The 12,001-nt window shown below is 43.3% G+C and overlaps 1 protein-coding gene across 4 annotated transcripts in view; it reads right to left on the bottom strand.

The window, feature by feature from the left end:
• KIF2A (kinesin family member 2A) overlaps positions 1-12,001 on the bottom strand; it is a 50,329-nt gene that overhangs the window by 2,472 nt on the left and 35,856 nt on the right. For 2 of the 4 annotated variants that reach the window (XM_075269788.1, XM_075269789.1), the window contains exons 10-20: positions 11,294-11,384; positions 10,249-10,312; positions 8,695-8,786; positions 8,068-8,210; positions 7,694-7,898; positions 6,534-6,644; positions 5,837-5,904; positions 4,201-4,314; positions 2,010-2,160; positions 1,166-1,267; positions 498-633 (exon numbers count right to left, since the gene is read on the bottom strand). In XM_075269788.1, the coding sequence (XP_075125889.1) occupies positions 498-633; positions 1,166-1,267; positions 2,010-2,160; positions 4,201-4,314; positions 5,837-5,904; positions 6,534-6,644; positions 7,694-7,898; positions 8,068-8,210; positions 8,695-8,786; positions 10,249-10,312; positions 11,294-11,384 (1,277 nt within the window). The remainder of the gene's footprint in view (positions 1-497; positions 634-1,165; positions 1,268-2,009; positions 2,161-4,200; positions 4,315-5,836; positions 5,905-6,533; positions 6,645-7,693; positions 7,899-8,067; positions 8,211-8,694; positions 8,787-10,248; positions 10,313-11,293; positions 11,385-12,001) is intronic. The other 2 variants (XM_075269790.1, XM_075269791.1) reach the window with 1 other exon arrangement.

Below are 12,001 nucleotides of genomic sequence, written 5' to 3'. Positions count from 1 at the left end.
AGGCCAATGAAAATGATTGAGGGGTTGAAGTGCTCACTTACATTCTGCAAGCAGAAGACTGAAACCTGTCATGCCGAGACTGGCCGTGAGCACTGGTGAGCGTTTTATGCTCTCCGCGGCGAAACCGTTTCTTTTTAAACCAGGCGCAAAGTCCTTCATGTCCGACTCTGTGTCCGGTTAAAAAAAAACAAAAAACGGTTTAGCTGCGAAGAGCATAAAATGCTCACCGGCGCTCACGGCTGGACACTTTTCAAATCCATGAATGGGTTTGAAAGATGCCGGAAGGTTTCCGTCTCGTGCAGGAAACGGAAACCTGCAGAACGGAGGCCTGGGCGCAGATGTGAACGAGCCCTGAGCTTCAATACCAGGTACAGATACTCCTAAGAACTACGATGACCAATGAAAGGACATCACAGCCCCATCAAACAACTAACCACCAGGGATGCCAAGACTTACATTCCCACTTATTAGTAGCCCATGAGTGGCTAAATACATACCCCGTAATTCGGTAAGGATGTCAATTTTCTGCTCTAGGATTGCTTCAAGTTGTGTAGCGTAGGAATCCACATCATAGTCCACCTCTTCAGTCATTTCTAATAGAGCTTTCTCATCTTCAAGCCATCGTATAGATTCCTGTGTATTGATAAAAACAGCAACTCCTGAGATTACACCATGAGCGAGGGATATGGGGGCTGAGACACCAGAAGAGTGACAGGAACAGGAAAGGAGGGGTATGTGACAACCTACAGGACGGGAGCCGCGGTACAGAGACCTCTATATCCAGTAATATATCCATGGAGGAACTCCTCTGCTGCTGTATGTTCACCCTGTGCAGTTTAGAGAGGAATTTAAGGCAGCCTTCTCCAAAGATTGTCCTGAATGTGTCTCCCATTGTTCATCAATGAGGGGCAATGCCAGACACTTCATCATTGCATCACAAACTGCAGCACTCACGTTGAGTAGCAAACCAGAGACAGGAAACCAAGACTCGGGTTTGGGGTTCCACAGGACAGGATTTAGAGGCGAAAGACAGCCTGAAATTCCTCTCCACATGACGCCATGTTCTCTTGCCCTTACATTCGTAACAAGAGATGGTTCACCTATAGACGTCATTCACACTCTACATAAGATCTATAGCATACTATACGTAACATATAGGCCGTACCTGGAACACAGCTCTGTGATCTTCTACTACCTGTTCCTCCATCTCCACCATCTGAGACACTGCTTCGTGGAAGGTGAACAGTTGTGGGGAAACCTCTTCTTCCTGAGCAGTGAAGAAAGAGAGTCCATGTCACATCAATGAAAGGTTGAGGACAAAAGACACTTGGGGGAATTTATTAAGCCTGGTGTTTTAGGACGGCCGGCATATCATTGTGCTGGGAGAGAATGGGCCCCATTTATACCAAGTAGCAGGTCACCTCAGAAATGTGGCGCCTCCTCCAGCAGGGCCATACGCCTGAACTGAAGTAATTGGTGCAGACTCTAGTGAACATGATGGTAAATCTGGCGAAGTCAGTGGCCCTAACCTTGCCACCTTTTTTAGGAAAGTGGTATAAAGGGTGATGTAAAACAGAAAAAAGTTGTATTTTTTTTGCGCATGATGGCAACTTGTGCAAAAATAATGCAACTTTTCATATTTTATATGCTGGAAATTTAGCACACAGGGCATAATGTGTATATATATATATATATATATATATATATATATATATATATATATATATATATATATCTGCTAGCATTCGGCTGAAGGCTGTATTAGTGCATCCGAGCTGTAGCCAAGGCTTGGTTAATAACAGACAACACCCTTTAGAGCAGTGCCAAGTCTATATACACAAAGAAGCAGAAAGTGGCATTTACAACCAGGGGGCAATTTTTGTAAACCTTATACCAAATGGACTGATGCCAGGATGATGTCACAATGTGTGAATTGAGATATAAGACACAGCATAGACAATGTACATCACAGCGGAGACATCTTAGTGAGCCGCCGCGTATCCACCCACATTTTGTTCACATAAGAGCTTGAGGTCATCCCTCTGAGGGGAGCTGCCCACTCCCCACAGCGACTCCAGGTCATCCAGCTGATTCTGGGTATGATGTAATACGGGGCGGAGGTCTCCCGCGGCGTTTGGATCCACAGTCAGCTCTTTCACTCTGAAACAAGGAGCAGATCATTACAATGAAGAACACATCAGACTTTTTTCTGGCCAAAAAAGTCAATAGTAAAATAAAATACATGGCCACTAGAAGAACGTAATCTGAATGTATAATGTCAGCTGTGAGATCTCCTTGTCATAGAGCCGGGATGAGTGTGTACAGTGACATACCAGCACACCCATCCTCCCCATTGTAACACCTCTCTATTGGCCATGTATGGAGCAGTATACATACTACTACAAGCATGGGGAGAGATTTACTAAGGCTTTACTAACTGTGCCACAATTGTGGCTTGATGTCTGCTAAAAAATTTGGTTTCCATGCTTTGCTGAACCTTTATATGTATTTTAGATGCTTTGACCCTTGTTCTCAGGATCAGAGGGGGTCTTAGTGGTCAGTGGACCCCACTGATCAGCTGTTTATCCTCTACCCTACGCACAAAAGATAAATATACTTTGTGGTATAAACCCCTTTAAGTATCTGAAGACTCACTAAATTTACCATTCAGCATGAGCTTCTATGACAAATGTGGGAGAGTCTTGAGTGCCTGGTGAAAACTTATGTCGTCTGAACATAAAGACAGGATTAGTAAATCTGCCACATTTTGCTCAGGACACCAGAATTTGTAGTTTTCAGACGCGTGTCAGAAGCAAAGTGAGTTAGGGCGGGTTCACACCTGCACCCGGTCTCCGCTTTGCAGGTTTCCGTCTTCTGCCAGAGAAACTGTACAGGGGATGGAAACCGGCAGTCAGTTTTCAAACCCATTCACTTGACTGTGTTTACAGAGGTGACTGCCCGTATGCGTCTTCTGGTCTCCGCGGACAAGCAGGACTTTGTGTCCGGTTAATAAAAAACGGTGTCGCTGCGGATTGGCCCAAGACGCTTACGGGTGTACACTGACTGCCGGGTTTCCGTCTCCTGTCCAGTTTCTCGGTCAGAAGACGAAACCCACAACGGAGACCGGGCGCAGGTGTGAACCCGCCCTTATTCTTATACAACTGTATGTTAGGACTTATTCACATAGTGCAGTCAAATCTCGGGTTTTGCAAAAACTTTAAAACAAAAAACCTGATATGTCTGATTTTACGATTTTTACAGTTCACCTCTCATGCCATCGCTGTCCGTACTCCGAGTGTTGTAGTTTTCATATAAAGCTCTTCGTCAAGCAGCACCCAAGAACTGAACCCACTCTGATCTAAAACTGATGGCCTGTCTTAAGGCTTACATGAATAACCCCTTTAATAACTTTCCTTGAGACTATAATAGTTTGACAGCTTTGACGGGTCACATCTGAAAGACATTTTGGGTTTTTCTCAGATAGCACACTGACCCATTCATTGCTATGGTCCCCAGTCACAAAGGGGGATCCTAATCTACTTATCCATGGGCCCCAGTGAATATGTTGGGTTCTGGTGACAGACTTAAGCCGGTTGCACATAACTATGTGCCAACTGGCTGCCGATAATGAACGGTATGGCTGGCATATGGGTGACATCCATCGCCCATACGCTGCCCATGCTGTTGATTAACAGCAGCCGGTTACACATGGTCGCCTGCAACCGGCTTAAGTCTGTCACCAAAACCCAACGTACTCACCGGGCCCCATAGATAGGTAGATTAGGGTCCCCCCTTTGTGAATCGCTGTCTCCATTGCTGAGATATCGCTGGGTTTGTCAATATGCAGATGAGCTCATTAAAGCCATGTGGGTGTTGTAGTTTAACTCTTTGGAGTAACAGCAACTCCCTCATTGTTCGAAACGGCTCATTTACATATTGACTAGAACGGCGATGTCACCAGTTTACCCCTTTAAAAAGTAAGTATACCGCACATGAACAAGGAAATCTCTACCAGCTGACCGCACAAAAATCAACAAAAATAAAAGACTAGAAGTAAAGCCATGCCACCAACTTATGATGAAAATCTAGAAAACCATGCAACACAAAAAGTCAACTGAAAACGTGAGCATTAAATAAAAGGGACGGTGTCAATGGCTCAGGCCACAAGAATACATGGAGTATAGAGAATGCAGGTGAGACCTGGTGAGCGTAGGAGAGAAGTCGTCATACTCATAGGAAGGAGAGAGATCAGAGCGACTCCCGCTACCCTGAGAGAAGGGAATATCCGATGGACTAATCCCAAATTCCTTTACCCTGGAGCCCGAGACATGGCAGGAAGACGAAGCATAGTTTGATAAACACAGAATAGATTATAGCACTGGCCATCTAGAACAGCAGACAGACTGAGCAGAGATTCAATAGAGCATTACAAGAAGAACAACATGGAAATAAAACATCTACAATACGCTGCACTGGAGCTGGGATGGGGCATGGAGTCAGTGCTGTGCGAGCTGATGGCGGCCGCATTATGGGTGGGGGTCTAGCCCCTATGGCCCCTGCAGGGCTGAAGATATTGCAGCTTGTGGACAGACTGATGGTGGGACAGCACTGACCAATGCTCCATGTCCATAAAGATTGCAAGAAGACATATAGGGGAGGGGGAGGGTGGCTGCTGGAGGAGACACACTCATTTTTCACAGTCATCTTGCACCCACTTTCACGGATCCCCGCATACATTCAGTGGAAGGATCCGTGAAAATGCCCAAAAATAGGACATGACTGTCAAAAGTAACAGTCACATGAATAGACCCCATTCACTGACGGTGAAATTAATACTGATCTGTGACGTCCGTCAAAAATACAAACAAAAAAAACGGACGTCATGACTAGTTTTCACTGTCATGTGAATGTAGCCTAAGAGTCCAGGAGCTCTCTTCTGACACTTCAAGATAAGACTCAATCAGTGCACAGAATGAGGCAAGAAATTAACATCCTCCCCCCTCCATAGACTTCTTGTGTGAGCTGGATACTGAGACATTCTATGTAAACAGTCTGAAGATACGGCGGAGGAGCGCAGCCTAATAAGTAGGGGAGAAATCAAATTTATTTAATAAGATATATTACAAAGTTTCTTCTATTCACATGTACTATTCATTTATGGAAAGTGGTTTTATAATTGGAGGTACGTTTTAAAGACGTCTCATGTCCTCATCAATGTGCGGTATTATATGCAGCAAGAAAGCTGACAGTACACTGAATTCAGCACGCTGTCGGCTTGCCTGATGTGAGCTCTGGTGCTGAATTCAGTGTACTGTCGGCTGTTGATTTCAGCACCGATATCTCCCCACTGTCAAAAAGGTGAGCCCTACAGCCTGGTATCATCACTGGGCAATAAGGAACACACCGCCCTTCCCATGACTGTACTGTACCAGCCTTTTATTGTCAGAGGGGGCATTCCAATGAGCTGTGATGAACGTCTCCTCACAGTACAAGGCTATGAGAGAGACTAGTCAGAGGGGGCGTTTCTTACAGCCTGCCCTTCTGACAGTGGGGAGATATCAGTGCCGAAATTAATGGTACTGATATCTCCAGCACGGTGTGCATATCGGGAAAGACGACAGTCTGCTTTGTAACAGTATATAAAACTGCACATTGATGAGGACATGAAAGGTCCTCTTTAAAAAAAAAAAAAAAAAAACCACAAAAAAAAACAAACCAACACCACAATATATAGGTAAAACAGCATGAATTGTATGTTTACTTTTACTGAATGTACTGTATCTTGATAGTCAAGCTAGATGTCCTGAAGGAACAAGTCATGAAAGAAAAGTATTACCTGTTTGCATATCTTAAGGTGTTTAAGGTATTTTCACAAGACGCCATTCCAGGGGAAATGGTGGCGATCTACAAGGTAATGCACAGGGTTATTCATCTGCAGGCAACGAAATTGGTTTCCAGTTCTATGTAAATATAACTTCATTATTTTTTGGCAACTCCCTAGTAGACATATTTCTAATTCCTTGTGACTGTCAAGATGTCAGTTTGCAGTCGGCGAAGAACATTCTTTACATTCAGAGGCTGAAAATGTGTACACATGGAAATGTATCCGCCTAGACATGAGATAAATACATCCGCAGCAGTACACGTGTAGGTATCCCCTCTGGAATGCAGACTAGCGATCCTCGGAGACTCAGACTATATACAGCACTATCAGGTTTCTATGGGCTGTTCAGCCACTTGGTGTAAACACGGCGGTTTTATTTTGAAGCCAGAGTTGGTAACTTTATTTTCCAACTCCACCCAAAATTGCTCCTGACTCTTGCTAATATTACTAATATGGTGCAATTGTTGCAGAATTTATCATTTTCATAAGTAAATTTACCCTATAGCTTTCACACAGACATAGGCGTGAAATGCAGGCAAACATTTGCAAGGGAATTAAGGAATGGCAGCACGCCCTATAAAGGACACAACGTTTGGCTTCATTTTATGTCACAAAATAGATCTGCTGCATAAAAAGAGAAACGTCTTACCATGCAGGTCCGAGAGTTTTCGCCAATAAAAGAATCCCGCAGAACCTGTGTCAGTTTACTAGCCCTGAATGGCGTATGAGGTTTATTTCGACCAAGCGCACGAATGCATTCCTAAAAACATAAAACAGAAGTCAGTCTTCACAAATTTATCAAATAAAACAACTGATACCTTAAGAAGGATACGTTCCAAAATTAAAAACAGTAACAAATAATTTTATTAGATTTTATTATTCTTGATCTGCGTCTTATATAAACAAGTGACAGCTCAGTGTAGAAATGTGCATTTAATAGAAATACATTGGAGATTCCGCACACAGCACTCACAGGTAAGTATAGATAAGCAGTGGGATTCAGGGGAGTTTTACAAGTGCCATGAATCATTGTAGGGACTCGTCTACTAGACTACTGCACTTCTGGTCTCTTAGGTAGATAAAGAAGATATGGTATTGTCAGCAGCACAAACAGTAGAACAAGGAGGCTAGATCTCCATGGGATGATTCAGGAACAGAACAGAAGTAAAATTAATTACAATGCTAGACTATTGCTGGTGAATGACGCTGGGTTCACACCAGCATTCGGTCTCCGTACTCAGATTTCTGTCTTCTGCCGTGTCCGGCCAGGAAACGGAAACCTGTATAACGGAGACCCTGGGCGCAGATGTGAACGAGCCCTTAGCTTTATATGTTCAAAATACAATTTCCTTCAGTAAAAGGTTTTTTTCCCCAAAATTGATACATATGACATGTTCTATGTTCATTCCATTAACTCCCATTCAGTTCTATAGGAGTTGTAGAAAGAGCGGAGCTCAGAGTCATGCTGTTTCCATAAAGCCCAACCATAATGGACAGTCACCTCAGAGGCTGCGGCCAGGTAAGCAGCAGAGCACAGAAGCTTTTAGAGATAGATGCAGGTCCTAGAGGTGGGACCACCATCTATAATACGTTTATGGTATAGCCTATGGTTATGCTATAAGTATCTTTTTAGGGATAACCCCTGTAATAGTGCTGGAAATTTTTTATAATATGTAGCAGAAACCAATCTATACCTGCAACAACCACCCAAAGTTCTGCCACTTGTTATAAAATTACAAGAGGAGGATGATAAGGATGTAGATGTCTTAGGAACACACCCTCTACATCACTGCTGCCATGAAAACCCACCTTTAGTGCTAATAAACTCTTGTTTATCTCAGCCCCTTCGAGTCGTGTTTGTCTGTCTGCGCTCGAAGTGTCGGCACCTCTTTCATTTCCAGCCAAGTCAATGAGAGAAAATTTACCATGGAGCTTCCCTTTCCGTCGCAAGATTATCTGAAACACGGCATGACTTCTAGAAGAGTGCGCATTGGCCGAGGTCTGTCCTGATGTCCTAAAGCACAGGGAGAAAAATACCGCCATATAATGGATGAAGGGAAAAGGAAGGATGGACAGCTTCTGTATCATAGCAGCAGATATGCCGGATCTAAAGGACTAGCGGTACATTGTAATAAGGGCCTGAACAGAACTTATGGCTAATACATACATAACGTGAACCTTACCTGCAGCTATTACCAATCTCAATGAGTTTGAGAACGTCTTCTACACATTTAACTTCCCTTTCCTGTAGGCCGACCACCTGCACCTGCTGCTTGCCATCTTCAAGGACTCTTAATTTGGTTTTCCGATTCAATAAGTCAAATACCTTGAAAGACAAAAACAAAATCATCAAAAAAAGGTTCAGAAAAAGAAAAAAAGTCAGACTATACTATGTATAGGCAACTGTCCGAACATTCAGGACCGGACAGCGGTGGGAGACACTGGAGCACCAGGATAGGCAAGTAGTATTCATTTATTTTATTAACTTTTCTCGGGTCTCCTTTGTGAAATACTGTAGCCAGCAGTCACCGGCCATGTATTTAGTCTTCATTCAGACATGGTGTATGTGCACAAAGGGTTGTACATGGACAGTGCACAGAGCCATATTAGTAAAGGCTGCTATTCACACCGCCATACTATGTGCCACCGCTGCCCTTTATTTTAGCCCATACTATGGACAGCATAGACCTAGAGACCACTACATGCTCACATGGCCTCCAGGGCTGTCTCTTCCTTATACATACGGACATTGCACACGTATGAAATATCGTCCATTTCTTGCAATCCACTACAAGTCGCTGAACACTTACTTTACCGCTGTAGATTTCAAAAAATGTGGCGTAAACTTGAAGTTCTAGTTTCTTATAATTTGGTTTCTTTAGCATCTGAAATACATCTCTTGCTGTGGGAAGAGGATAAACCAGATTACAATCCAAATATCTATGGTGAATGAAGATGTCTAAGGGTCTGGAAGATGTATGCAAAATATAACTAAGGACAGGTTCACACTTGCGCCCAGTCTCCACTTTGTGGATTTCCGTCTTCTGCCAACAGGAGACGGAAACCCGGCAGTCAGTGACCGCCCATGAGCGCCTGTGAGCGTTTTTTGGTCTGTGTGGCGAAATTTTATTTATTTTTTTTTAACCGGACACAAAGTCCTGCATGTCCAACTTTGCATCCGGTTAATGGGCGCTAACAGGCGGACACTTTGCAAAGTGTTCAGTTTCTCCGGCAGAAGACGTAAACCTGAAAGCAGAGGCTGGGCACAGGTGTGAACCCGCCCTAACATGATGACAGCTACAAACACTAGTATACAGGACAAGGTAAGCCACAGGAATGTATAGTGCATATTCTTCTATACTTTACTATGGCCCGCGACACCATGAGAGGTGGAGAAAGGGTTATTCTCATCTTAGCTAGGGCACACCGAGGCAGAAATAACCCTTTAATGTCATATGACCACAAGTTACCATATTGCCCTAGACTTGGGGAGTCTATAATCTCCCCTAAGCATATTCAACTGCTACCACAGCATTGTGGAGCACATTATACACAGCATACCTTTGTTATCTATGTCATATGAAAAAAAAAAACAACTTTGAGGTTTTGCGTATATATGAGGCATTTGGTGCACTGGGGGCGGGCCTTCAGCTCTGAGAGCATGAAGTAGGAGGAATGATATCATAGCAGTGGGTAGATCAACGCTCACTGCATAGGGTAGCACAGGCAGGAGTGACCAGAGCCGCGCTCCAGGGAGCTGAAGACTCTAGTGCACCAACTGCATAAGACTTGTTTTGTTTTGGTTTTTTATAAAAGAGTTGTTTTTCTCCAAACCTATAAAAATGACACATATAATAGAGGTAGGATGTTTATCACTATAATGTGCTCTGTATCATGGTAGTCACTGCTGAATATGCTAGGTCATCAATAATGCAGCCTGGAAAACCCCTTTAAATTACTATAAAGGAGTGGGCAAAGATTGTAAACAAACACTCCAAGGAACGTCTGTTCCCAGGAGTGGCAGGGTGGCCCCTTTAAAAGGCCCTTTAAGGCATATAAGTCTTATATAAGGCATTACACAACGAATGGCGGTAAAGAACAAGACACGAGAAGATCTTGAGAAACAGATCGATGTGACAGCTGTGGTGAAGCAATTCTGCAGAACATCCTCCACGCCCCTGCAGTCTGCACTGCTTACACATCCATCGGTTCCTGGGAGAGTTTATGATGGTGCACAATACACCTTATAGGAGTGGCAGAACCTCCAGGAGCTCATCTCCAAGGCTGAGTTAGTGATACTTATACTTTAGTATCCAGGGACAGATACAACATTGAATCATGTAGTATCCGACTAGTACACGTACCTGCAAGAGCATAAATTCCTTTTGAACAGTCTTGGTTCTTTCCGGAAAAATCACCACCCATGGTCTTTAATGGAAACAGAGCAAAAAGAGGAATAACTTTCATTACTTTCTTAGATGTATGACAGAAAGTGAAGCTTCACTATAGAGAATCTACAGACATTGAGAAATGCCCCCAAATTGGCCAATAGATGCCTCAGCTATATACCGGGCATCCCTCTAGTGGTGTATACAGAATATCTTCTTACAAAAGACAAAAAAACAAACAAATAGTAACTGAAAACGGTTTTCCTAAAGACTTTTCATTGGTTCTTGTCTTTTGTGATAAGATACGACCCACCATACAGGCACAAACCATCACAGATTTGCTGCAAAATTTCTGGTGAAATCCATAGCAAAGCCTGCATGTGAATTCGAAAAGGTGAAGTCTACAATAGAAATTGCCAGGGATTTAGAATACGTCCCATAGGTCAATCTCAGTGCTCACCTGCCACAGATATTTTTCTGCATCGCACAGGTGATATATGTAAAGTTTCAACACAATTTGTTACTAATATGCTGTAGGTTTTCTGCACAAAACACACTTCTAATGTTCCCACTAACCTGGATTATATCCCCAAGAAGGAAAGGGAAAATAGCGGAACAATCACTGCTGTTAGTTTTGGTGCCTGATATACTATTTAGTCTCTGTAGTGTCAGGAGGGCGGAGTCAGGCAGGAGCAGACAAGGGGTGTGACTGAGCTCTGACACTGGCTGCCTCTGATTGGAGCTCTGAGTCACACACCCTGCCTGACTCCGCCCTTCTGACATTACAGAGCCTAAATAGCATATCAGGCACCTAAACTACCTGCACTTGTTACTCAGGAATGATGGGGGCTAGACAGAGAATTCCAACTGTGCTGGAATTAATGGAGCGATGCCTATTAACCGATGCCAAGGACTCGGTTTAAAGGAGGTGGTGAAAGGTCCTTTTTAAAATGACAAAGCACAAGCAGACGCACATCCATGTACCTGACCTTATCTACATTTACTAATACTGAATACATACATGGGTTTTCCCACTTCCGGTTTGTCCATATGCAAAGCAAGTGGCCATTCCTCTCTCGAAGATGGTTTCTACAAGAGGCCGTGCGGTGAACCTAAGGAGAAAAAAAAAAGGTGTATGAGAACTCTAGTATATCTGTACGTACTACCTAAACTAATAAATCACCCATTGAAGTCACCTTTAATATGCAATAGCCTAAAAACAAGGCACAGAACGAAGGAATATAACATGGAGTTTTTAAAGAAGAACACTGTACTGAGATTGTAAGAAGAGCGCAGCAGGAATATGTGACCACCCTCCATTCACACTGAAGGACCTGATCTCTGTTCCTATAACTAGGTTAGACCCCCATCAATCAGACCTTTATCCCCTTATCCAGTGCTCAGGTATTATTTGTGGCAATGACTGGTTTTACTACAATTCCTGCAAATGTGTACAGAGGAGTAATACATCCTCAGAGCCAGACAGGTTATGCAGTATGTGTCAACAACATACAACTGTAACAAAAAAAAACAAACAAATGCTTCGGCCATCGGATACAACCCAAACTTTTGCACATTTAACAAAAAATATGTAGATCTCAGAGATCTTGTTCTATGAATGAGTGAGCAGTTTTATTTTTTGGATTTTGACTGGGGCTCTAATGCTACACTGTCATGAGAATATGATCTTATGCAAGTAAAGGATGATTAAAGACCAAGCACTAAGCCA

Source organism: Leptodactylus fuscus, chromosome 1 (genome assembly GCF_031893055.1).
Source record: "Leptodactylus fuscus isolate aLepFus1 chromosome 1, aLepFus1.hap2, whole genome shotgun sequence".
Taxonomy (NCBI): Eukaryota; Metazoa; Chordata; class Amphibia; order Anura; family Leptodactylidae; genus Leptodactylus; species Leptodactylus fuscus.
This window is presented reverse-complemented; position numbering and strand designations above follow the sequence as displayed.